Source organism: Phasianus colchicus, chromosome 4 (genome assembly GCF_987193195.1).
Source record: "Phasianus colchicus chromosome 4, bPhaCol1.hap1.1, whole genome shotgun sequence".
Classification (NCBI taxonomy): domain Eukaryota; kingdom Metazoa; phylum Chordata; class Aves; order Galliformes; family Phasianidae; genus Phasianus; species Phasianus colchicus.
In genome coordinates, this window is record NC_143439.1 from 15,235,792 (window position 1) to 15,261,742 (window position 25,951).

Below are 25,951 nucleotides of genomic sequence, written 5' to 3' on the forward strand. Positions count from 1 at the left end.
CTGCTATCAGGTCTCCCCGGAGCCTTCTTTTCTCCAAGCAAAATGAATCATTAATTGAGAATAGAAATATTAATAAAATCAGTTTAATTAACTATTTAGTCTGGTTTTCAGGTTATAATTCAGGTAATGTGCAACCTAACTAAAAAACTAGAATAAAGTTGAAGTGTTCATCACCATGTGTTTTATGAACAGTCTGTTCTAGATTACTGTATAGCTCTCACGTTTCACTTCACCCTCTCAGACAGCCTGTGTCAAAGCACATTCCTTAACAGATTTCTGCAGATTTTAGCTTTTCTATGCTTTCCAGGATAGGAAGATATATAAAAGATACATATATACATAGGTTATCTAGGAATAACATACATGGGGTTTAGTCAGACACAAAAAGTTAGCATAAAGAAGCTTTAAAAAACAGCCTTGCTGAAATAAATATATTGACTATAGACAAAACATTTAAACATCAATAGATTATCCTCACACATCATCTTGAATACTGCATGGAGTTCTGAATCCCTTCCATCTCTACTACATGATTTTTGAGATAAAAGTTTCTAAGAAGAGTAGTAAGAATAACTAACAGCATACAAAGTCTTCAGTACAAAGGATAAGTTAGCTCTTCAGCCTGTAATAAGATGTCATGCAGTGTAACAAAGGTCTAGAATACTACATGGGATTAGGCAAAGAAATACAAAAAGGCAGAAATGATAATCCCAATACAGAAGGTGTAGAATACAACCAAGGAAAAGGAGGAAGGTTTAGAATAAGCAGTATAAAAGCTGTGTATGAAATGTGTACCTGTTTTGTCTCAGGTAGCAGACTTGCGACTACGAAAATTAAGGAAGAACTTATATAAACGTGAAAGACCAATTTTCTAGCTGTTAAGAGCAGCATTTCAGCAACAGCTGTAATGTTTTGCAGATGACAGGACCATGCAGGATCTCTTTAGCTCAGACGAGGGAAAGCAGAGGACAACAGCACACATATGCACCAGCTACCAACACATTCAATAAGAGATGTTTCCTGGTCATTTCTTTCTCTGTCTTTTAAATTTTTATTTCATTTTATTTTTTACCTGAACACATCAGAAATAGAAGTTTCATTCTAGCTGCTAGGAGTAAAAACTGATCAAGCCTGTACTTTTGTAAAAGTCAGATTTTCTAATATTTTTACAAGTCTGCTGTGAAGACTTCTGAATCTGGCCTTTCACTGGAACTTTAGTATGAACTACCATTAGTTGAAAGTCTATTTCACATACAAATGAAATTCCAATTACATATGGCCTTCTCCCAAAATTTCTTTATGTTAGAATGAGTCCGTCAGAATTATTTGTATTTAATGAGGTCTTCTTTTGCGTTAATTCTCTCCATGTCCTTTCTCTTCCTGTACTTACTTACCTCACACATCAGTGCTCATTATTCTTGATCTCTTTTGATTAGATTTACATTAAAAATAGCTTGAATAGTTGTCAAAATATATCCTAAACAAAATACTGAATAATTTCATCTATGTTATGTATATAAGAAATTCAAACATCACGTTTACTTAGCCATATCTCACAAAACAAGCTTTCAGGCAATTCCAAATTGCAAACAACAGAAGCACTGAAGAAATTATAATAAAGATTTGATGCTGAAGACATTGACAATACCACTTCATGAGAGAGGTGCATATATAATAAAATGGACATCTGACTCAAAATTCTTCCCTGTATACAAAGACATACAAAATAATACTCTTAAGATAATGTCAATTTAAATTTGTTTGAAACCTCCAAATAATTCCGTTAAGTTGAGATTGTGTTCATTTTTATTTTTTCGTAATTCACAGTAACAACTCTTTCTTCTCTCAAATGAAAAAGTTTGCATAAAAGCTTTGGGAAATACCATTACTCCACTTTCTCATACTTCATATTGACACTGGAATAAAGAATAGTCCTAAGATGTCTTAGCCAAATTAAATTAAAACCAACTCCATACCTGTGGTGTGAGAAATTTTTCAACCCGTTTGGCTATGAAGTTTTTCTCCAATATGGAGTTTACTGATGGCCTATCCCTAGGATTCCTTTTAAATAACTGTGACAGTAGATTACGTAGATCATAGGAATAATGCATAGAAACAGGAGGAAAAGATCCAGAGATTATCTTCAGTACCAAGTTCTTCATGTTACCAGCTTCAAACTGTATTATGGAAGAAAACCAGACAGTTACTACACGTTACTTCTTGCCTACATGTAAAGCTGAACAAAAGGTGAGGGGAAATAAAAAAGAAAATACAGTCAAACACAAAAAAGCCCACAGCTTCTTCTGCCTGGGCTTATCAAAGTCAGTTTCCAAGGTCATTAACAGTTTTCATCAATAGTTGAAAATAATTTGTTGCCAAGTACACCACTTTTACATAAGTGTATTACACTACAGCTACTTCATACTATATTTATATATATCTTGCAAGCAAATATTTTCCCCCAGATCTAGATGAATAGTGATACGTAGTTAAGTATAAATGTAATTGTATAACAGTATCTGCTCCATCTGCTCTGATCTCCTGAACACTTTCCACTTTCTGCTCTTTTTAGAACAGCGCATTTCAGATGAAAGAATGTAAAGCATTCACAGTGATTCAGTGTGAAATCCAAAGGAATGTTTAGACTAGTCTGAGCTCAGCAGGCAGCACACACCATTGCAATTCCTTTGAACAGTTAAAAGAAAACAGCATGGATCACCCAGCTTACAGAAAACAAATTGCTATCAACCCTCAGAGAAGCAAATTCATCAATACTCTTGCCTCAGAAAAAAACTATGTAAGAAGAAATTGCAAAAACTTTCATGTTATCTTTATGCCCTAACCTTTTTTTCCCCCTCAAATTGACATGTTTTAATCTTATTTCTTTTAGTAAAAATAGTTATATCTTTTTGTCAACTTGGTTTATTTAAATGTGGTTTTTTTTCCTTCCCATCACAACTGACAAGCAATCAAATTCAAAAAAAAAAAGGAACGTCTTCACTTCAGAGTTTCTTTCTAAAAACTATGAGTGTTCCAAATGGAAGCATACAAATCCACCTACACAAAAGCTGGCAGTCTAAATTTAGGCCTTTTCAGTTACAATGAAAACGTCAAGCCTTTGGAAAGAAAAGAACACTATTTGTCAACACACCCAACAACTTTTCAGCTAACTCAACCTCACTGAATATTTACCTTGAAAGCAGAAAAAAACCAAGCCAAAACAATAAAAGAGATTGGCATGAATCAAAATACAGCAACTGTTTGTCAGTATAGGAAAAGAAAACGAAGATGTTGAAGGTAATTTTACATTTTAAACCATGAAAGCCCTGAATTAACAGAAATACATCTGTAGAACAGCAGGAAGCTTCTCAAAGAAGCGAGAAGTTTCTACTCACTGCGTGTTTAAGCGTGCACATTTCATAGAGAACACAACCAAGGGCCCAGATATCACTAAAACAAAAAGAACACAACCTAGAGTTTGTTGTGGGATTAACACTGCCAAATAATTTATTTACCAAACACTTCACCTTTGAAAAGAAAATGGGATATTTTGAATAATTTACAGTCTCCAATGAATGTACATCCTCTAGTCCTCAAAGCACAAAACCTCATCAACCAACCAACCAAAAATTAACAATCAAAATCGAGGCCAACCCGAAAAAACAGATGGGGTTTTTTTGGCTTCAGATTTTATACTTTTTTATTTGCACCACTGAGATCAGAGAAACCAGACAAACTCTGAATAAAGGTCTATTTACTCTAAATGTAGACATTTACTTGAGATCTTTGAAATTCAGAAAAAGCAACCCTCTACTCAACGTGGCAGATATACAATTCTTAGATTCAACTAAACAAGTTGTTTGACATTTGGGTTACATTACCCACACTCACTAGAGGACTGCAGAATTTAGTTTGAATACAACTGGACAAAAAATCCCATGTAAAAGAAATGAAGAGACAAGGGAATATAATCATTTTTATCTTTTTAGCAAACAGTAACAAAAATGAACCTATTTTAGTAGCTTAATGCAGAGTAAGACTAATCAGATACTGAACACTTACATTACATTAGGGATATCATTACCATACAGAACCTACTTGCCAAGGTAATAAATGTATAAGCAAACTACCTGAAAGATTACTACCCATGCACGTGCTTAAAAGCAATCCAATTACTGCCTTCATGTTTCTTTCTTAATGTGGTTTCACATTCATAAATTAAGGCAGCAATGCGTACCCAGGCAAAAGCAGAGTCATAATTAAGATGATAACCTAGATTTAGAAGCCAAAGCACTAAGTGAAGTCATCTCTACATCATGCTGCTTTGCATTACACAAATCTACTAAAGTCCTGCCTGTATGGTGAGGCTGTCTTTTCAGGTGAGAGATGAACTATCATCATTATAAGAATAGAAGAGCCTTGTATTTCTAAAGGACTCACTTTCTTCTCCTCACTACAAATATTAAATAAATATTAGTACCTTTTATTGTTGTAAGGCCTGTTCTGGCATATTTCAGGTGATAGATAGTATGGTGTTCCTATGCAAGTGCGAGCCAATTCCACAGTACTAAGGAAAAAGTAAGGGTGAACATTAACTCACATGAAACGCGCTGATTATGTTCTCCTAAATCAAAGCAATTTAGATTATCTCAGAGAAATCAGCATTAAAAAAAAGAATTACCTGTTCAGAACTCTTGCGATTCCAAAGTCTCCCAGCTGTATTGTTCCATCTTTGGTTAAAAATATATTCTTGGCATAGAAATTTTAAGAAGTCTGTTAATCAGAACATTCGTACAATTGCACACTTTTTGTTCTCAGCATGTTTTAAAAATAATGTTTTCTATCGTTCAATTACTCTGAAATCACTGGCATTGATGACTGTAAAACACCAGACTTATTCTTGTCCTGCTTTACCATAACTACAGAAAACACTGCTGAACATTCTAAAATACAATTACTTGTGGAGATAGAAAAAAATCTACTCCAGTAATATTGAAATAGCTTCTTTTCTGTTTGTAAAAATACCATTTAAACCACTTCTGAACAATTCTGAAGAAAAAAAACACATTGCCAGTACTAAAAGCATTTATGTAGAAGGATTATTTTCAATTACTTGCCAACTTCCACTACCAAGATACAGATGTAATCGCTTAGGAAGTGAATTCAGTTTTCAAGGAAAACTGCCCACATACCTGTGACTTTATGTCGCGATGTAAGATTTTTCTATCATGTATATGCTTCAGTGCTAAACAGATTTGTACAAACCAATCCAGGATCTATGTATGAAAGAGAAAAGGTAACATCATCAGCAACTTGATTTATCTAGAAGTTTCTCCAGACACATCACATTACTGAAGACATTATCAAATCAGTTCTGTAAGATTTTTACCCTCTTCCCGCAAGGCTGTTTTCATTTGTGTCATACTACCATTAAGGCCTTAGCAATACTGACACCATAATACAGATTTTTAAATGAAAAATGAGTGGTAGCCAAGTCAGATGTTAAGCCTCAAATTATTATTTCATTACATATAGCATAGCAAACAAAATGCATACAATACAAATTAGATTGGCAAAAAATGTTCCAAACAAGGAACTTGCATCTTAAAAGATTACACTTTTGCTCTAATCAGTGCAAGTATGTTTTATGCATTTTACCTTAAAAAGGAAATGAGTACAAATCAGATTTCACTGAGAAAAGCAACAAACAATATACAACTAGAAGATCACAAATAAAGCAGCAACCTTCACATTTTTTGAGAATCTGTAAACATCATAATACACAAGGGTCTAGCAGCAGAATTTTTCTCATGTGAACAGTGCTTTCACATACCCAACTTACAAATACACAAATGTCAAAATTACAGTATAATTTAAAGTATTTTTTTTCTACTTTCCCATTTTAAATTCTTCATGTAACTGAGTCCAAAGCAGCAGATGAGAAGTTCTACAACTTACGCCTAAGAAGTCTCATGATTACCCTGCTCTAAATTCCACCAAGTGTTAGATCTTGATCTAACACTTACAAGCCTTTTCAACCAGAGGTAAACTGAGTTTGAGGTGTTCCTACTGGCTGCAGATAATAAAATACAGAACAAGAAAAAAAATACAGAACTAATCTGTAAGCAAGGAAGCATGAAACATGACCAAAAACCTGAATCCCACATGATCTATTTTCACCTAGTTGAAACCAATCTGCACATTTATATCTTTTGTGTTACTGTACGAGTGATTTCTTAGCAAGTGTGATGAAGAAAGAAAGTTTGCTGGTGTAGTTCCAATACTGACAAAATACTTTGGAATTATGCAGCCCTTGTACTGCTAGATTATGCTGTTTTACAATGTAAACTTATTACTTTATTTTATAAACTAATGACAAATTCTGACCAATTGAGGTCAGTATCAAAGAACAAAAATCCTATGCTATAATATCTTGTAGGTTTAAAAGCTACATAAAAGACAATGCCATGGCCAAGGCAACAACCAGCACAGTTTGGAAACTTTCTAAATAGGCTAAGAAACAGTACCCACCAAACTGAGCCAAAGTTAGAACTAATGCAGAAAAGAAATCATGCATCAAAATACTATGGCAGCAATTTGCTGATTACCTGATCCTCAGAGAATAAGACTCCTTTCTGAGCATTTATTTTTTTAAAGAGATCTCCTCCTTCGCAGTAATCCATCACTATGTACAGACAACCATTTTCTGCAATACAAAACTAAACATTACAAACAAAGAAACAAAAATTACCCATCTTTAATGCAATTTTCACTGCAAAGGTTTGTCTTTGTTTTTCCCTGCAACTCTTAGAGTAAAAAATACACATTTTTCTATTTGTAATACATTATGATTTACAATGAAATTAAAGATGTCACCTTATGAATATGATAAGACAATTCTCAAACCTGTTTGCTGATGCAAACATCCCAAAGAAACTCTACCCTAAAAACAAAGAACTGCAAATTTAACTCAGTTAATTACCTCCATCTTCTTAATTCTTTCATGTCGATTTACCTGGATAAGGTATTACTTGTATGAAGTGGCAACCACCAGCTCTCACCTCATACTTGACTGTGATTTCAGAGACTGAAGTCTGGTAATAAAACTTTCAACTGGCAATGATGATGGAAACAGTCAGCCTCATTTCTGCATGAAATCTCGGGAAACTTTCAAAAATCCTATGCAAGTTGTCACTATGAGAATTTAACACACATAATACACCTGATAAAAAGCTATGGTTTTGTTCTCCAAAGCAATCTTTCCCAGCTACTACTACTGAACAAGTTACAAGGCAGGAACACACTGCAAGTTACCAGGATATCAATGAAAATCTTAACATTTCATGAATATAAACTCAAGTACGTCACTAAAACTCAAGACCTGCACTACTCACAGCTCAGACAATTTGGAGAAGAATATATGCATCACATGCTGCTCAAGAGAAAATTCATTAAATAGTTATAACTTTTAAACTCCAAGTAGAGTCACATAAGTCTCCCACAGACCGCCTCTAAAATTCAGACTTGAAAACAATCTAGTGGGAATTCTAAGTTTACAGATGTTTGTATATTTGTTAAGATTTCTGATGTGAATTATTTTAACAGATGATCCTAGCAGTTCGGATTCCTTGCAGACCTGGTGTTGACAAAGTTCTGTTTCATAAACCAAATTAACATGTCATTCCAAGTCAACATGCTTCAGCAATAAAGAAGCAATATGAAATCTAGTGAACTACACACTATACGACCCACCTCATAAAAAGCAAAGACAATCAAATAAAATCAGTCCTAAAGAGCTGGCCTCTAGTATATAGAACAGAGAAATACAGATTTACAAATCAGAAGACCTTGGTTTTGCTCTTTATGACACAATTCTCACTTACTGAACAGAAAAAAATTAAACCCCCCAAATTAAAAGGCTTTTTAAAATCAGGAACAAAAGGATACAAGAGCAGTGCGTTTAAGCATCATTTCAAATAATATTCAGGACTTTTTAAAAAGCAGTATTACCATTCTAGATGATAGGCTCTTGCAAACTTTTATCTGTTCTGCTTATTCCCCAGAACAGTCACTGTGAAAATAATGTAGGATTAAATTTCTACTTCCTTTATAGCTTATGAAGCAATCACCACTATTCTTCTATCCATGAAAGCAATGATACAACCATAACTACCAAGGACTAGAGAGTGAGATGACATCACTTCCGCCAGTTTGTCAGTATCCAACTTCAGACCATGTGCATTTTTAACACACACATGCATCCAATAAGCTACACACAAGTGTTCAAGGAGATTTATCCTCAAGAAAACCAAGAAAAACACAATCCTTTCATTTAAGCATCAATCAAAATATAATCACATAAGGAAGCGACAGGAATATTTATTCAATATTTAACTGTTGCAACCTGGCAACTGCAAGAAACTATAACTATAAAAAAAAAAAAAGAAGAAATACAAGGATGGAAAAACAGTTACAGACAGAAAACATTGACTTTTACACCATAACTGTACACAGTATTTATCAACTTGGGCTCTACTTTATTAAACTTACCTTCAAATGACTCCCTATACAGGACAATATTTGGATGTTTCATGTTGGCCAGTACAGCAACTTCTCTCCTTGATTCTTCTCTCTCTTTATTTGACATCTTCAAAAGGAAAATAACAATTTTTGAAAACGGGAATATAAAAACAATAGATCAGCAGTTAATAATAATATCGCTCACCTTAGAGATGTTAATTTCTTTAATAACATACTGCTGGTTATTTTCTTTATCTTTAACAAGAAACGCTTTCCCAAAGGATCCTTCTCCAATTTTTTGCACTTTAATATATTTATCCATAGTTTTCTTCTTAAGGCATCCTTACTCAAGCACTACGCAAAAAACACAAAAGAGATTTAGTTGCTGTAATTAGTCTTTCAGCATACCAAGTCACAGAATCACAGAATGGGTTGGAAGGGACCTCAAGGATCATGAATCTCCAACTCTTTCTTTGTACTTTCAAGTGTCAATCCCTTTGTCTCTTCAGCTACATTATATGCTTTGTAACTTTGCTTGACATAATCCTATCTTAATCTCAACTGGTGTAGAAAAAGGGCTGCATTGCCAGAATTGCTTCACTCTTTCATCTTCCACAGACAATATTAAAAAACAGTCCTTGAAATGAAGCAAGTAGTGCTGTGACTTCTGATTCAGCTAGCAAGAGGAGACTGTATAGTGCTATAGCATCTAGTCAACAAACCTCCATTCAGCTCTACTTGGGAGAACTACAATAGGGGTGGAAATTAATACATGTCAATTCTTAATAAGCACTAAACCGAGTATTTTGGAAGGTACTCACACAGAGAGTGCCAAGGTCTCAGGAAAATGAGGGACCCATACCACAGAAACACGCTAAAAGGCAAAAGCTTGATTAGTACAGTTAAATAAAACCAAATTAAACCTGCCAACAAACAAGAGACCATAAGTAATCTTTACTGTAATCTTTACTGCAAAACTGGAAGAAAGGAAAAACAGAACTAAGGATCACAGAACGGCCAGGGTTGGAAGGGACTTCAAGGATCTTCAAGCTCCAGCCCCCCCACCACATGCAGGGCCACCAACCTCCACATTTCATACCAGACCAGGCTGCCCAGTGCCCCACCCAACCTGGCCTTGAACACCTCCAGGGATGGACGGGGCATCCACAGCCTCTCTGGGCAGCTGTTCCAGCACCTCACCACTCTCACAGTAAAGAACTTCTCCCTGACATCCAACCTAAATCTTCCCTCCCTCAACTTCAAACCATTTCCCCTCGTCCTACCATTTCCCCCGTCGTTCCCTAAGGATAATTACTGGGAAAGAAAACAAGTAAAATGACAGGCCTTACGGCTTGGAGATGCTTGTTTTTCCCTGTAAGCACAGGAAAGATATTTCAGAGCGAAACTGGACATCTAAGAAAGCCTCACTATGAACACCAATGTCATCTTATGAGAACTGAGAGCGAAGAGCCGTTCGCGCTGACAGGGCGTCGGCCGGTCAAGCGCTGTGCAACAAGTCCCGGCGTCACCACGGACACGCTCAGGAAGCGGCTGCCTCACCGGGCCGCAAAGCACGCCCTGGACGGCTTGTCGCAGCCCATCTCCTCACGAGCACGTCCCACAGCGCAGCTCCGAGCGAGCTCCTATACCTGCACTGCCGCTTCCAACCCTTCCACTATCTCCGCTCCGACCCCGCCGGGCCGGGACCGCCTCCCTCACCGGCCGCTTCTTCAGGCGGCCTCCCGGAAGTCACGCCTCCTCCTGGAGGCGGGAACCGGAAGTTGCGGCCGAGACCGCGGCGCGAGCCGTCCCGCCGATCCCGACGTGCGTGCGGGAGGAAGGCAGGGAGGAAGGAAAGCAGGAAGGGAGGAAGCCCCGCCCCCAGGCCGCGGGGGCGGGGCTGCGGGCAGCGGAGCGAGCGTCGGGCCGGGGGCCGAGGCGCTGTGAGTGGCCTTTCCGCCACCCCGCCTCGCCGCCGCGGGAGGATGCGCCAGCGCCTCCTCGAGGAGCAGCAGGTAGGGCCGGGCCTTCCGGCGGCGCGACGCGATGCGAGGGAGCGCCGGGTGCTCCCTGGCGGCGAGGCCGAGATGGCGGCTGCGGCCGGGTGAGGGCCGAGCGAGGGGCTGAGCGACGCTTCGCCCCGTCTCGGTGCTGCGAGGAGCGGGGGGCCGGGGCGGGGCTCTGCCGGTTGGAGCGGGAAGGGAGGGGTGCCCTGCGGATACCCAGCCCGGGGTGATCCTGAAACGAGGTAGAAGAACGGCGTGCCCCTTCTCACCTGACTGCCAAAGTCCTCGCACGAAGTCGTGCCGCTGGTGGGGATGTGTTCTGTGCGGGATAATAAATGTGCTGTGTCACACTTTAAAGCGCTAACCGAGGTAAATCGAGGCCGTGACAGCGGGAGCAAGCGGCGACGCTTCTTGCGTTCGGTTCTCTCTTCTTGGTGGAGCCGTGATGGGTTTTATGTTCTGTATCCCGTGGCAACGTAAATGCTTCCCTGCTAGAGCAGTTACTTGAATGGCAAAACGTGTTGGCATGGCAGGTTTGAGAGCAGACACTTATCAGTATCTATTGTTTGTCTGTTTTAAGAAACTTCAGTGTACTGTAATGGAAAACTGATTTCCTTGGGGAAAACTGTCAACTGGCACTGTTATTTATTTCTAAGATAAAAGTCTTGGACTGGTGAACTGCTTTCAGTTTGATGTTTCCTTGGTTAGCAGACAGACCTAAACTTGCAGCTCGGGGCTTTCAGGGGGGGTAATTCTGCTTTGAGAAAAGTGCAGCTAGCCTGGATCGCATAGCTTGAAACAAAATGGCTTTGCATCTGCCTACAACACTTTAGAAAATGCAGTGTGTGTTGTGGCAAGGAAAATGAAAAGTGGTTTTTGTTTCCGTCTATTTACTGTTGGTATAGAGTTCCCAGCACAAGAAAGACAGGGAGCTGTTGGAGAGGGTCCAGAGGAGACCCTCTCCACAAAGATGATCAGGGGACTGGAGCACCTCCCCTGTGAAGACAGGCTGAGGGAGTTGGGCTTGTTCAGCTTGGAGAAAAGAAGGCTGCGGGGTGACCTCATTGCAGCCTTCCAGGACTTAAAGGGAGCCTACAAACAGCGGGGGAATCAACTCTTTGAAAGGGTAGATAACTGCAGGACAAGGGGAAATGGTTTGAAGTTGAGGGAGGGAAGATTTAGGTTGGATGTCAGGGGGAAGTTCTTTACAGAGAGAGTGGTGAGGTGCTGGAACAGCTGCCCAGAGAGGCTGTGGATGCCCCGTCCATCCCTGGAGGTGTTCAAGGCCAGGTTGGGTGGGGCACTGGGCAGCCTGGGCTGGTATGAAATGTGGAGGTTGGTGGCCCTGCATGTGGTGGGGGGGCTGGAGCTTGAAGATCCTTGAAGTCCCTTCCAACCCTGGCCATTCTGTGATTCTGTGGTATGTTAGTCCTTAGAATTCTTTGCCAGCCAATAGCAGATGTTGAGTGTAACATGCGTTGTAACGTTTCTAGGAACATATTTTCACTGTTCTGTGGATGCCTTTTCCCAGATCATTACAGTATCCTTTTTATGAGTGCTTTACAGTACTGCTATTTTTATTCTGTCTGTGGTGTATTTTTTCAGATTAAAAATAATACTGTAGTAGTTTGTTTGTTTGTTTGTTTTCCTCTCTCTATATATACATCTCTTATTGACTTATAATAGGAACAAACCTATCCAAATCCTTAACCAGGAAAGATTTTCACACCTTTTGGTGTCTGCTCTTCATGAATGTCATAGACTGGTGTTTTGGCCACCTGTTAGTGAGAATCCACTCCTGGCTGTTCTATGAACAGCTGGGTTTTGTTGTGCAGTATTCTCTAAATCTCTGAATAAACACTTCTGGTGTGATGCGTTGTTTTTCACACTTTCCTTCAGGGTTTTGGGTGTTTGATACTGTCTCCCACGACGTCCTAATAACGAAGCTGAGAAAGTGTGGGATAAATGAGTGGATGATGAGGTGGGTTAAGAAATGGCCAAGCTCAGAGGGTTGTGATGGGCAATGCAAAGTCTGGTTGGAGACCTGTGAGTAGTGGTGTTGCCCAGGGGTTGGTCCTGGGTCTGGTCTTGTTTAACATATTCATCGGCAACCTTGACGAGGGATAGTGTCCATTTTCGGCATGCACACCAATGATATAAAGCTGGGAAGAGTTGCTGATACTCTAGAAGGCTGTGCTGCCATTCAACAGAACCTGGACAGGCTGAAGAGCTGGGCGGTGTGGAACCAGATGAGATTTAACAAAACCAAATGTGGGGTCTTGCACCTGGGAAGGAATAATGGTGAGCGTCAGTACGGTTTGGGGGATGACCTGCTGGAGGAGCTCTGCAGAGAAGGGCTTGGAGCTCCTGGTGGACAACAGGTTGGCCATGAGCCACCAATGTGCCCTTGTATCCCAGAAGGCCAGTGATATACTGGGGTGCATTAAAAGGAGTGTGGCCAGCAGGTCGGGAGAGGTGATCCTCCCCTTTTACTCTGCCCTAGTCAGGCCTCACCTGGATCCAGTTCTGGGCTCCCCGGTACAGAAAAGACAGGGATCTTTTTTTAGTGGAGGGCCACAAAGATGATAAAGGGCTGGAGCATCTTCTTTATGAGGAAAGGCTGAGTGAACTGGGTCTGTTCAGCCTTGAGAAAAGAAGACCCAGAGGGGATCTTATTAATGTTTGTAAATATCATAAGTGTGAGAGACAAAGGAACATTGCCAACCTCTTTTCAGCAGTCTGTCGGGACAGGACAAGGGGAAATAGCCATAACCTGGAGCATAGGAAGTTGCTCACCAATGTACAAAAGAACTTCTTCATGGTGAGGGTGACGGAGCACTGGAACAGGCTGCCCAGGTGGGTTTTGGAGTCATCTTCTCTGGAGATATTCAAGATCCTCATGGACCAGTACAGCTTGCTGTAGAGAGCCTGCTTTGCAGAGGGCTCGATGGACTCGATGCTCTCTGGAGGTCCCTTCCAGCCCCTACAATTCTCTGATGTGTGTGTGTGTGCACCTTCTGTTGATATTTGGATAACAGAGTTGTGCTATCTGAATGTAAGCACAAAAGCTGGGACTGCTGTTCCAAGTTGGCAAACGTTGCCAAAGGGCATTCTAGGAACGTTCACTTTTTTTTTCTCTCGCCTTATTTATGTGACTTCATATGCATGTGGATAGGTGCTTCTGTGCAGATCAGGGTAGAGGCTTATTTGGTAGTAGGAATATTTGTAACCTGCTCATAATTAAAAGAAAAAGAAAGATAATGTAAGTTCTACTGTTGAAATTGTTTGAATAGTTTCATAGCTCTCAGACTCTGGGCTGTGTGTTTCTCAACTTCTTGCTTAGTCACCTCATTGGCAGCAGCTGTAGCAAGCTGCACAGGGTCAGCAGCAGCAGTGATGGTGTGCACAAGTCTTCTTATACATCCTCTTTGCTCATTTTCCCCAAACTCACATCTCAGCTTTACACCTGTGTGCTCTGAAGGCACATTCCTGTAACTGGGCTCCCCGCAGCAATCTTTCCTTTATAATGTGAAAACACAGGTTCTGTGTTGGCCAACGTCTAAAGCTGCTCATGTGCCAGGCCAGCTCTTTACCTGTGCTTGTGAATAATGAGGTGTGTGCAGTGTTTTGTGCTTGTTCCTATTTCAGGCTTCAGTAACTTCTGAATATTAGTATATTAGGAAGTTGACCATTACAAACTTCCGTAGCTATTTAACTCTTGTTTCTGAACACTGGAAACCTTTGTAAAATGATCTCTGAGAATGATTAGAGGGGGAAAAAAAAAAAAAAAAAAAGCATTTAAATTGATTTTAATAGAGAGATTTATACAGGTTGTGAAAATAATGCTGCTTTGTGGAATGTATTCTGCTTTAAAAAGGTAGAAACTCAGAAATTGGCATACAATTTTGAGATAATGTTTATATTTAATGACTCAATAATAGCTGTTGCTATTGTCAGAGAGAATAGAATTGACAAAGTGTTTTCTGGGCTTCATGCATAATAGAGACGATTCTAAACAAAGCCATTAGGGTAGTTGTAAATGTTTTCAGCTGTAGGATCCACATTTGTTTATATCATGTAGCAAATAATCTTGAATACATGCTCATGGAAATGAATTGGAATAAGAGAATGTGTAACTTCATAGTAGGTTAGACTTTTTTAATGACTTCTGGAGTCTGATCAGCTATTTACTCTTGAACTTTCTAGATGTTTAGCTTTTTAATTTGTTGTGCATTATGCTTAGGGTTTCTAGGTATGGAATTAGACTGGTTACTTTTTGTTTTCATTTTTTTTGCTTGTTTCTCATAATTTTTTCTAGAAGTTAACGAGAGTACTCATACACATTTTCAGTGTTTGTACCACAGTATAGTCTAATGAAGAAACATTTCCAAATCCAAATAGTAAAACTACAATTTCACTTCAGTAATACATTTAAATTACAGCTCCTGAGGTGACTCGGTATTTTGTCATCCTGCCAATTAAAATCAAAGTTCTCCTTTTCCTGAATGTTAGTTCTCTTAGAGCTCCTTCCACTCCTGTCTCCAATTAGTATTCTCTGCCAAATTTGTTGGGTTTTGCTGATTTGTCTGTAGTTCTTGATCTACTACAGCATTTCCCGTGAGGTGTCCATTATTAATTTGTCTCCTGTGTGCATGTTGGGAAAAAAATGTAGTTCTCCAGTTCTCCATATGCTTCCAAACACTCATTTTTAGTTCATAGAAGCATAGAATCACCAAGCTTGGAAACGACCTCTAAGATCATCCAGTCCAATCATCTACCTACCAGCAATATTGCCCCACTGACCACGTCCCTTCTCACCACATCTAAACTTTTCTTGTATTGGATGCCATTTGGAGTATTGCTGAATCATTTTTTTTTCATTGCAATTTCCAAAATTCAAAAGCTCTCAAGGAACCACTTTTTTTTTTTTCCTCTCCTAAAATAATTGACATTAATCCTTGCTTTCAACTTGATACCTCTATTTAACAGTAATAACTTCACTTTAGACTCTCCTGCCGGAAACCTGTCATCCATGTGTAGGACCTGACAAAGCAGGCATAATTTTAGAAGCTGTACTTGACAGTTCAGCTTTGCACCTGGAAAGAAGATATTCAATGAGAGGAACTTGGTTTGCATTCGGAACTGTTAATATGCTTGATGTAATGCATGCTTCAGTTCTGGTGGCGTCAGTGCCTCTGGGGCTTTGCTGCATCTTTCTTTTTCCTTCTTCTTTCTTTATCCTTTTTTTATTTTTTATTTTTTTATGGATATATCTTCTAGGGTTAGCCTGTGCATTTGTATTTCAAAAAGGAAAAAGAAGGAAACAAGCAACTGATAATCTATGATATCAAAATATCAGAGATTAATATCACAAGCTCCTTAACGGATCTGTTTTATGGCTGGAATGGTAATCAGTAATGGGAAGAAATGCTGTGCTGACAGAAATCAGGTGACATCTGCCTGGTTGGAGCCAGGAAGGGCAGCCATCAGCTAGGTCCTGCTATTGGTTGAGCATCTCTTCAGTCCTTCCTCACCTTGCTTTTTCTGATTCCAGTCTCATAAACCTCATTTATAATATTGCCTCTCAAGATTGAATACTTTCTGTGTGACTCTCTTTCTGCTGGGGTCAGCACTCTGATGGTTTTGTGTCTTGGCTCCAAGAGCCTCTTTTCTGTGATGGCCTCTTACTTGCTTTCTATCAAGTTTTCTTTTACTTCCTTGACTACTTTACGATCATTCAGATAAAAATGCATTGAACTCAAACAAAATTATCTGGAAGGCAGTCAGTTCAGGTGAGATCCTGAATTTGTGAGTCTGAGCACATAACTGGAAGCTGTCTGGCCATTTCTCTGGAAAGATGAAGGTGGTAGAAATGATAGAATCTCAGGTAGTCATGGTGTTGTGTAAAAGCTTTGCTCAGTTTTTTTTTCTGTGCCTCTCGGATAATTGCAATACAAGTTCATGTTCAAAAGGAACAAAATTGCTATAAAAGCAATAAAGAGAAGATTGCATACTGTTGCTGGTCCTTTTTCATCAAACAGATGTGATGGCTGAAGACTAAACAGATAAAACGTGTTGTCTGCAATGGCACCTGCAGTCATAGTTCCTGTCCTTGAAAAAGGGAGTGAGTTTTGCCTTTCAGTTCCCCTAACAAATTTCAGTTTTACTCTCATCTCAATGTGATCACAAGAAGAATCCAAAAGGAGTCCCTCTTTTCTTTCTTTGACAGAGTATTTATAGCTGTAGGTACTGAGACATTAGTTTAAAAACTAATGCCAAATCTTAGATGCATTTTAGGCTTGTATCTCAAGTGGCAACCAAGGACCATTTCTTTATTGTGACTCAGCTAAAGATCAGCAATTGCCTGTGAAGCTTAAGCTTTAGAGTTACATTTGCTTTTATATTTAGTCTAGGTTTGTACAAAGGGATTACATTGTTTGTTTTTTAAACAAAACCCAAGCACTGAAAGACTTTACCACTTCACTGCTTATCACTGTGCAGAATGCACAGTAATGCAGAAAACTTCTCTTTGGTTCTGACAGTGGAGATTTTTCTGATGTATCAGTAGATGAGGTGAGGTTTAAATCTGAGTTTTCAGCTAATTCAGCCATTTTGGTTTGAAAGCAACCAAACAGTATTCATGTCAGCAATTTGGTGAACGTGAAAGAATCAGTTCCTTCCAGGAAGCTGGATCATGTGCTTGTGCCAGGTGGTAGAAACTCTTTGGCTACTGTGGGTAGCCATAGCCTTAGGGGTTAGGACACTTTAGAGTGGAGATGAGGTAGTTTTGAATACTTTAAGTCAATAGCCTTAATGTTTTTCATCATGTGACTGGGAGCATGTGTTCAGTATTCATCTGCTGTGTAAGCTGTCAGTTCCTGTTGTTTTCTTTTTTTTTTTTTTAACCTAGGAAGATAAAAAGTGCAGTAGAATGAGTTTTTGGTATTGATTCCGCTTTTGTGAAGGTCAGAAGCAGTGGTGATATTCTGTATTGGTACGTATCATAGAAGTATAGCTTTGTCTGTGTGTTTCTGTGCTTGTCCCTGCTTGCTTTCTTGCGTAGAGAACACTTGGGATTGTGTCTCTTTATGCCATCAAGATTAATTTTGTTCTGGAAGTAGCAGTGAACAGAACCACAATGAGATTTTTTTATATGTATATTTTTTGAAATCTCTTCTACTCTGAGAGTACCTACTGCATCAATTGAATTAGTTTTTAACATCTAACCGATAACAATTTATATTTCTACTTAAGGAACTTTATTCAACTGGCTTTATGTTTTATTTCCTTAAATATGACCTGTAATTTGGCCAGAATCCTTTCTCACTGCATGGCTGCAACAGGAGCTGTCCTGTTCCTGAGATTTGTCACATTCTTAATAATTTGGCTTCTTGGGTATCCTTAAGAATTTTTGTACTCTGTGCTAACTTGTGGAAGTTAAGGAATGCTGCTACTTCTTTAATATCTCCCATGTTTGGCTTGAAGCGTATAATTCTTAAGCCACTTTCACAGAAGGAATATTCTGCTAATTACAAGAAAAACACTGTGAGAAATTTCTCACAGTTCTTTCACCCCTTTTCCAAAACTGAAGTTTAGAAGCTGTACCACGTTCTTGCTAGCTTTCTTCATGTGACAGAATGAGCAAATAGGGGCTCAGTCCACAATGGAAGTAGGAATACAGGTTTCATGCTGCTGGCTAAGGATGACAGAGTGAGCCCAGCTCAGCCTTTGTTTTATAACTGCTGTTACAGCCCTGTAACACCTGAACCCAATAACTGCTGTTACAGCCCTGTAACACCTGAACCCAATTCTTAATGAAGGGTGCTCTTACACAGCAACAAGGAAACAGCAACAACAACAACAAAAAAGCAATACAGAAGGTTTGGGTTTAAGTATTCAAAGACATTCTTGACTGATTCCAGTTTTCAGGCACTTGTTTTGACATAGATAATAAGTGTGGGTTTTAATGACATTATTCTTTCCTTCTCCTTAATACATATGAGATATATGTATTTGTGTATTTGTTTGTTTATATGTTGTATTTGGAATTTCTGATTAGTTTATATCATTTGTTTAGATTGTTTAGATCACGTTTCAAGATTCTTACCATGCAAACCCTTTAAAATTCTATGTATTTTTTTCTTCTTGATTGCAGCAAATAACTCCTCTGTTGCTGCTATTACATTTCCTCAACTACAGAACACATTCATATGTGTGAAGATCACATTCAGCATTTTTATTTCATCTGCTTTTGTTTTATGTCTGCATAACCTTTCTCAGTAGGTACTGTCCTCGTGGAGGTTTTGCAAGAAGCTTTGCTTGAGTTAAGGGACAGATGGCTGACTGCTGATTAGCTCTTGGTAGTGATAGGAAAAACTAAATATTACAGAGATTTGGGGGTTTCTCGGGATTCTTCTGACTTTGGGAAAGAGCTGTTCTGGTTATGTTGTGCTTTTGGGCCTTTCGTTATTGATTTTTTTGTTCCTTTTTTATTTCGACTGCTTAAAGCATGTTTGGAATCTGGAAGAGCACTTCTAAGTTTTCACCCATCCCCTTCTAAACCTCCCAAAAGACTAAAAAACTTAAGATGCTTTTTGTTTGCAGCCCTTGAAGTTACAGAAAAGTGTGTTTATGCTTATTTTTGGGGCAACATCCCATAGCAAAGATTTGCAGATTGTACACATTGCCTGACAACAAATGTCCTGCAAATCTGACTTCTTCCTGTCCTACTCCATCTTCTCTAGAGACACTTCACAATGACTCCCTCAGCTGACTCGCTTCTCTGCTTGACCTTTCATTGCAGGGCCTGAGAGATGGGCGAGATGTCTGGTGTTTGAGGGAAGGAAAATGCCTGAGGTACTGGGCTGTGCAGAAAGCTGCAATAGCCCTATCTGCTCTGACTGCTATAGACGTAGCTGTTTCTGTGCTATTCCTCTTTACCAGTGTAGTTCCTGCTTGCGCTGTGTTTGATTAATCTTGCATAACTTGCTGTACCTGTATGCTCACTGCTTTTTTTCCCTCTCCCTAGATGAAGCAAGTGAGATCACAGCTTTAATTAGCTTTTGTTTTTTGTTTAGTATCGGAGGCTTTTCTGTTAACCTGCTCTGTAGAAGAGTTGTGTTGGGCATTGTGGAAATACGTTAGCAGTGATAGTGTGACCACTTAGTTGCACCTTTTTCTTATTATACTCCTTTCATAGGTTTTTTTTCATAGAAACCTTGAGTATGTGAGCAGCATCAAATCCTTCATGTCCCTGATTATTGCCTACATCTTCTTTCATTATCCTTGCAGAGCACTACTTCTCTAATTTTCTTTCTTTCAGAGATAATCTGAAGGGTTTTTATTCTGCTTTCTCTCTGGATCAGGCCCTTGATGAAAACTATGATGCTTCATAAAAAAGGCAAATGTAATATCTTATTATTTTCGTAAATTCTTTGGGATTTTCGTGGTAATTTAAGCTGAAAAAAAGTCTATTATGCATATTTTTACTGTGACTACTAGCTGCTGGGAATCTGGTGTTGTTTTTGTTTGCTTTTTCGGGGTATTGAGCTTGACTAGCATTCAGGCAATACCTTTTCTTTCCTGCTTGAAATTTGTCTACAGTAACTTCCATCTTTTCCCTGCTTGCCTCTTAGTGCCAATTTGGATAGAGCAGGGAATCTGCAGGCTGAATCTGACATTATAAACCAGCAAGCTGTCCTCTTCAATCCTTCTCTTGTATTCTCCCTCTTTACAACTGCATATGTATTTGCATTGCTCTCGAGTATGAGAGCAACCTTTTGGTATCCACAGCAGATTATCAGATATCTGCACCTGGGTCAGTCACAGTACTGGTTCTCCAGCAGCTGTAGCCATAGAAAGACTGTTTTCCTGGCTCGTCCTGTCCTTTGTTATTGCTGTTCTCAGCAGTCTGTCCCACATCCCTTCTGTGCCCTTTGCTGTGGTGAGGCAGTTCTTTTGCCTGACAGTATTTGAAGGTCACACGAGCAAGCACCTTTAAATGATCTCAGCTCCTTCATCTACACAGCTCAAGATAGTGCATCCCTAGCTATGTGTCTTAGCTTGTTAAATAACCCTTTTTTTTTTTTTTCAGGCACACAGGGGAACTGATTGTTCACCTAAGCTGTTTTCTCTCATGCCCTCAGTTGTGGGTAGAGGTGGTGGACAAATTAGTGACTGTTACACTCAGGAAGTTAAGCTTCAGTTCTGATTGAAGTTTATTGTAGACTGCTAACTTTCCAGTGGCCTTGCTTTTCTGCCTCCTGCCATTGCTGCCTGCTGTTCGAGGGCAGCAACCTGTAACACTGTGTCAGGTAGGAGGCAGCTGAGGTGCTCGACTCCGGGAATGCAGAGAAAGAGTTCTTAAGAATCTTCCCTACTGTTCTCAACGGGAATGGTTTTGGTTTTAGAGCTCCTGCTTGCTTGATGGAGAGTTCTGTCAGCAGCAGGCAGTGCTTCAAAACAAGGACAGAAGGCCTCAGTATCATGCCTTGTCATGTGTCTGAGGGCATGAGTGTGCTGGAGCTGCTGGCGTGCGGGATGACGTTTGTGTGGAGCTGATACAGGGATTCTTCACAGTGCGTTGGATGTGGCTCTGAGAGCCTGTTGGTTTTGTTTGTCAGTTTCTCACCAATGAAACATTCTGTTTTATTTTAGATCAGGTTGAAAGCATTTCCTCAATTATTGGACGATTTGATGTCTGTAACGCACCACTTTGTTTCTGCAATGTTATTAAAAAGTTGTTTCTTGTTCTGAGTAGCAAGTTTGTGGTACAAGGAATTGAAGCTGTGAAGTTTAACATCAATAATTTTTTTTCTTTCTTCTGAGAAAAGTTTGGAGGAATGCAGTGAGCAATGCAGCAAGTGATGCACATCTACTCATTTCAGCTGTGCTGGATGTCTTCCATTCACGATACTGCCCAACTGATAAAAGACAGGGTGATGTTAACAGGTCTTTCTGTGAGCATAATAGCAAAACAGTTGGGCTGCTTGTGATGAGACTTCTTTTTGGCATGTTTTCTGTAGGTACAACTGCATGTTTTGCTTTGTTTCAAGTATAGATTCTGAATAAATTATAAGTCATGATTTGATGTGCTTGTTGGAAAAATTGAGATGCTTCCATAGTGTCCAGTTGTAAGTAGTTGTACTTTTTAAATAGGATATGCTTCATCACATGATAGGGTGAAATTTTCTTGGCTGTTCGTTAAGGAACTTTTCTCAGTGTCTGTAAAATGGCATATGGTTAAGAAGAGTCTTCACATGCAGAAGAATGAAGATGTTTTTGAAGAAAAAAAATCATTTTTAAAATTATAAGGATTAGAAGAATTGTAAGAATTACAATGGCCAAACCAAAGGGATTTGTCTTGCCCAACAGCAGATTTCTAGGGAAGTGTTTAGGAAGAGAATAAGCATATATGCTTCTCCAGAAAGCTCAGCCTCCAGTGTTTCCACCTAAGCTGTCATCTTCAATAGTCTTTGAAGAGGTTTTTTTTTTTTTCTTTCCTGAATTTGTCAGGGTGCTGTATGAGCAGTTGGATACTCGTGCAAAGTGGCAAAGATCCCACTGCTTACATCCCTGTGTCCTATGTGAAGAGTTGGCCCTTTGCTTGCCGCCTGAGCTGTTCTTCGATAGTGACACATAGAGACTATCGAAGAACAGCTCATAATTTTGGCTTTCTTATTGTGATTCTCCTGACATCTTGCATCTTCTTCTGCATTACGTCTTTTCCAGGCTGAGGAGTCCTGGTGAGCTTTGTTGGCCTATAGAAAGTTTTAGCTCTTCTATAATCTTCCATATATAATTGTCTATAATTTGGACTTCTGACAATATGAACTTATCACCTGATAATACTTTATATCAGATTAAATGGAGAACTACTGGTGCATGTTAAGCTTTTTCTCCTAACTTTGGCATCTGGTTTGTGAATGGCAGTAGTCACATCAGAACCCATATGGAATTGAGGATCGATTCTGTTGCCTCCCTCCCCTCAACATGACTTGATTCACAGCTATCAGTACAGAATTTTGTGTTAATCACCCAACTGCTCATGCTGACAGTTGTATCTGCAGCTACCCAGCAAACTTAACTTTTCATTCCTTCTTGTGGTAACTCCCTTGCTGCTTAGAAGACTGAGCTGTTTGCCAATGCAGAGTTTCAACTCTGCAAATAACTCTTGACATTGGCCAACCAGTTTAGTTATACTTCATAAAACCCAACAGCTGGGTAGAGGAGAGGGATTGGAATTACAAGTTCTATCACTTATTTTTAGAGCTGCCAGCTGGCTGGATGTTTATGGCAGAAATTTTAGCATTTTAGCAGTTACAGTGAATTGTTAGAGAATGTGAGGATAAGCAGAAGAAAAAGTGCACAAGGAAAAGATCTGGATTTTGGGGGAGCATCTCCTTACTTTGGAGGGAATGAGATATTTCTTTTACTGAAAAAAGGTAGATTATGCTTTGTCATATACTGTTTGTGAATACAAAATATCTCATTAAAAAGCAGTCACTGCTATATATAATATACTGCTTTATATAGTACAGTCATTGCTAAAGTGGTTTTAATTGTAAATTTCTTTTCCTCTTTTTCTGATATATCTTCTTGAGAAAGCAATACTAGAAAGTTTTTGGCTTTTGCTGGAAAGGCAGAAGCCTCATAGCCCTTAATCCAGGTGGTCTGAGCGAAACTCATGCTTTTCAAACATCCATCTGAGTGAAAATATCACAATCAGGATGGTATGGAATAAAGATTGAATCTTATTCATACCCCCCAGTTACAGTTGAAAATCCAGCTTAGAGTAGAAACCTGGAGAAGGGAAAGCCCTATTCTGCAAACTGAGGAATTGTCAAGAGAACTGCAGAAATGTCTTTGGTAGTATTCATTGTTCAGGTGTTGTCCTTTGCATTTACTTGAAAGAAACTTCTTTCTGTTTTGGAAGCCAAGATACTGACTGTGAAGAAGGTAGTTGCATAGTTCCATGACTTTTCTGAGGTTGAGCTGCTGGGAGCTAATAAAGTATGATGATGTTTGAGTAATGACAAACGCGAGACATGCTTAGGGTAAATAAGAGCATGGAATCAAGATGTAGTCATGACTTAACTCCTTCCTGATCAGGAAGTAGTTTCGGTGGCTTTCAATTTGCAAGGCAAAGGATTGTATACGAAGTATGGGTGTATGTGTTTTGAAAGCTTTGTCTAGATGTGCTGAATTTGAATTGTTGTCCCTTTTAGTATGTTTTCCTTGCAAAATAATGTGCACAGTTGTGTTTGTGGGACTCAGCTTTGGAGTGTTTGGAGTGAAACAGGTGGCAGACTAAGGAGCCATAGCACAAAGATAAAATCAGTTTTGAACCTGAGCACTGAATGGATGCACTGCATCATGGTGTGGTGCAGAGCACGTTTGTGTGGGGCATGCACGTTTCAGCCACGTTTAGTGAAAGTGAAATACTTTCTTAAACATAGGAGAGCCCAAGAAAAGGGGTGAAGAAGCATCAACCAGTTAAATGTCAGAAAATGTTTGTTTAAAATGCTTATATAATATTCTATATTACTGCTACATTCCTGTAAGTTTAAATAGTGTGATTGTAGTGTTGTTTCATCTAATGTAAACCTCAATCTTTTTTGCATTTTCAAATATCAAATAACACGTTTTCTTTACGTAGGTTATAAAGCAGCTAAATGGAGTCTGAGCAGCTGTTTCATAGAGGCTACTATCGAAACAGTTACAACAGCATAACCAGTGCAAGCAGCGATGAGGAGCTTCTAGATGGAGCTGGTGTAATTATGGACTTTCAGACCTCTGAAGATGACAATCTCTTGGATGGTGATGCATCAATTGGTAAGTTAATGTTAATTTAATCTTAAAAATTGCTATTGGTTGTGTGTGGGTTTTTGTTTTTACATAAACAGAACCAACTAGTTTTCATAACTATTCAAAATTTCCTTTTAATCTCTCCCTCAAAAGGATGCTTTAAAGTTGAAAGTTGTGGAGAATTTTCCTGTGTTCTTGCCCGACAGTTGCATTATATGGAAATACTTCTGATATAAGGCAGGTATTAAGTTCTGGCAAATGACAGACTCCCTGTCAAGAAGGGGAAAGGTGACTGTTCTGCAGCTGCCTAGTTTGCTTAGCTGCAAGGGGGTGCTGAGGCGTAACTGTCTTCAATATTTCTTTTTTCACAGAAATCAACAGATAAATCTGTTTCTGTTTGATTTAGCTTCATATCTGCAAAACAGAGGCAAAAACTTTATAAGCAGAGGTGTTAGGAGCAGTGCAAAACACCATGAGTAAAGCTTTGACTTGGTGAAAAGTTGCAAAGCATTCAATGCCAAAGCATTGAAGTTGTACAAAGAAGAAAGAACTGAGAAGGTCTGCCTTTTTATTTTAAATAGATTAGTTACTGGAGTGAAAGCTTTAACATCCTCTTAGCCATGATCAAAGAGAAGAATATAAAGAAGGGAAAGGAGGAAATTTCTGATAAACAGAATTAATTTAGTTAAAAATATTTTCCTCTCATTTCCTCTTGTTTCAGGTAAATTTGAACTGAGCCTCTTGTTTTAATTTCTATATCACCCTTTCTTCTCCCATTAACACTTTTGTGTTCCTGCTCGGCACGCTCTTTCCTCTTTGCTATACTTAACACTTTGATGTTGCCATTATATTTGAGAGTTGTTGAAGCATTGCAAGCATCCTTCTCGTCTGTCTTCTTTATATGTAATCAGGTGTGTCTTGAATGTGCAGTTATTTAACTTGTATACTGATGCAGGTATGAAAAGGCTTGACACACTCTATATGCATAAAAATTCCTTCTACTGAATTACTTGGAAAAACATCAGCATTAGGAAGTCGAGTACTTAATAGTTCTAAATCATAAGTGAACAGTTGTCTTCTTTGTGTACTGCATGTGTCTTTTTTAATAAAGTGAGTGCCTTGCTTGTTTAATGTAATTCTTCTACACAGAAAGTCTGAAAATACCTTGGTTATTATCTATATAAACCCTCTGTATCGTTTCAGACATTAACAAGAAATGCAATTTGCAGTAGAATAAACAGTTTCAGAGCCAGTATTCTGCCCCTTACTTGCTGTGAAATTATATCCATAAACAGACATAGGTAGATGAGGTGATAGTTTTGTTTGCACCATCAAAAGCAATGTTAATTGCTGCGTATGCTAGCAGTTCCTATCTTATTGTGATTCTGAAGTGTTGGAATGTGCACTGGAATGTAAATTTCAATCTATTTTCTGTACTGGGATTGAATTTTTTTGCTAATGGCATATCTGCTTGCCACAGTTCTGGTCATACAGCAGGATTTTGCAGTAGTTATAAGCACTATACCTAAGTGAATGGTGATTTATCTTTATGCATGGAAAGGAGTAAATAATAGTAAATAGTACTCTAGGGAGTAAATAATAGTAAATAGCAGTAAATC

General features: G+C 39.0%; 2 protein-coding genes across 20 annotated transcripts in view; one reads left to right on the top strand and one right to left on the bottom strand.

The window, feature by feature from the left end:
- Nucleotides 1–11,388, bottom strand: part of NEK1 (NIMA related kinase 1) — a 43,349-nt gene extending 31,961 nt beyond the window's left edge. For 6 of the 15 annotated variants that reach the window (XM_090138670.1, XM_090138674.1, XM_090138671.1 and 3 more), the window contains exons 1-10: nt 10,170–10,304; nt 9,342–9,394; nt 8,726–8,874; nt 8,551–8,647; nt 6,609–6,706; nt 5,193–5,276; nt 4,682–4,749; nt 4,481–4,567; nt 3,396–3,450; nt 1,977–2,177 (exon numbers count right to left, since the gene is read on the bottom strand). In XM_090138670.1, coding sequence (XP_089994796.1) covers nt 1,977–2,177; nt 3,396–3,450; nt 4,481–4,567; nt 4,682–4,749; nt 5,193–5,276; nt 6,609–6,706; nt 8,551–8,647; nt 8,726–8,842 — 807 coding nt within the window. In that variant the 5' untranslated portion in view covers nt 8,843–8,874; nt 9,342–9,394; nt 10,170–10,304. The other 9 variants (XM_090138676.1, XM_090138668.1, XM_090138669.1 and 6 more) reach the window with 4 other exon arrangements.
- CLCN3 (Cl-/H+ antiporter 3) overlaps nt 10,383–25,951 on the top strand; it is a 58,973-nt gene continuing 43,404 nt past the window's right edge. For 2 of the 5 annotated variants that reach the window (XM_031588779.2, XM_031588781.2), the window contains exons 1-2: nt 10,383–10,535; nt 24,184–24,359. In XM_031588779.2, coding sequence (XP_031444639.1) covers nt 24,200–24,359 — 160 coding nt within the window. In that variant the 5' untranslated portion in view covers nt 10,383–10,535; nt 24,184–24,199. The other 3 variants (XM_090138678.1, XM_090138681.1, XM_090138680.1) reach the window with 3 other exon arrangements.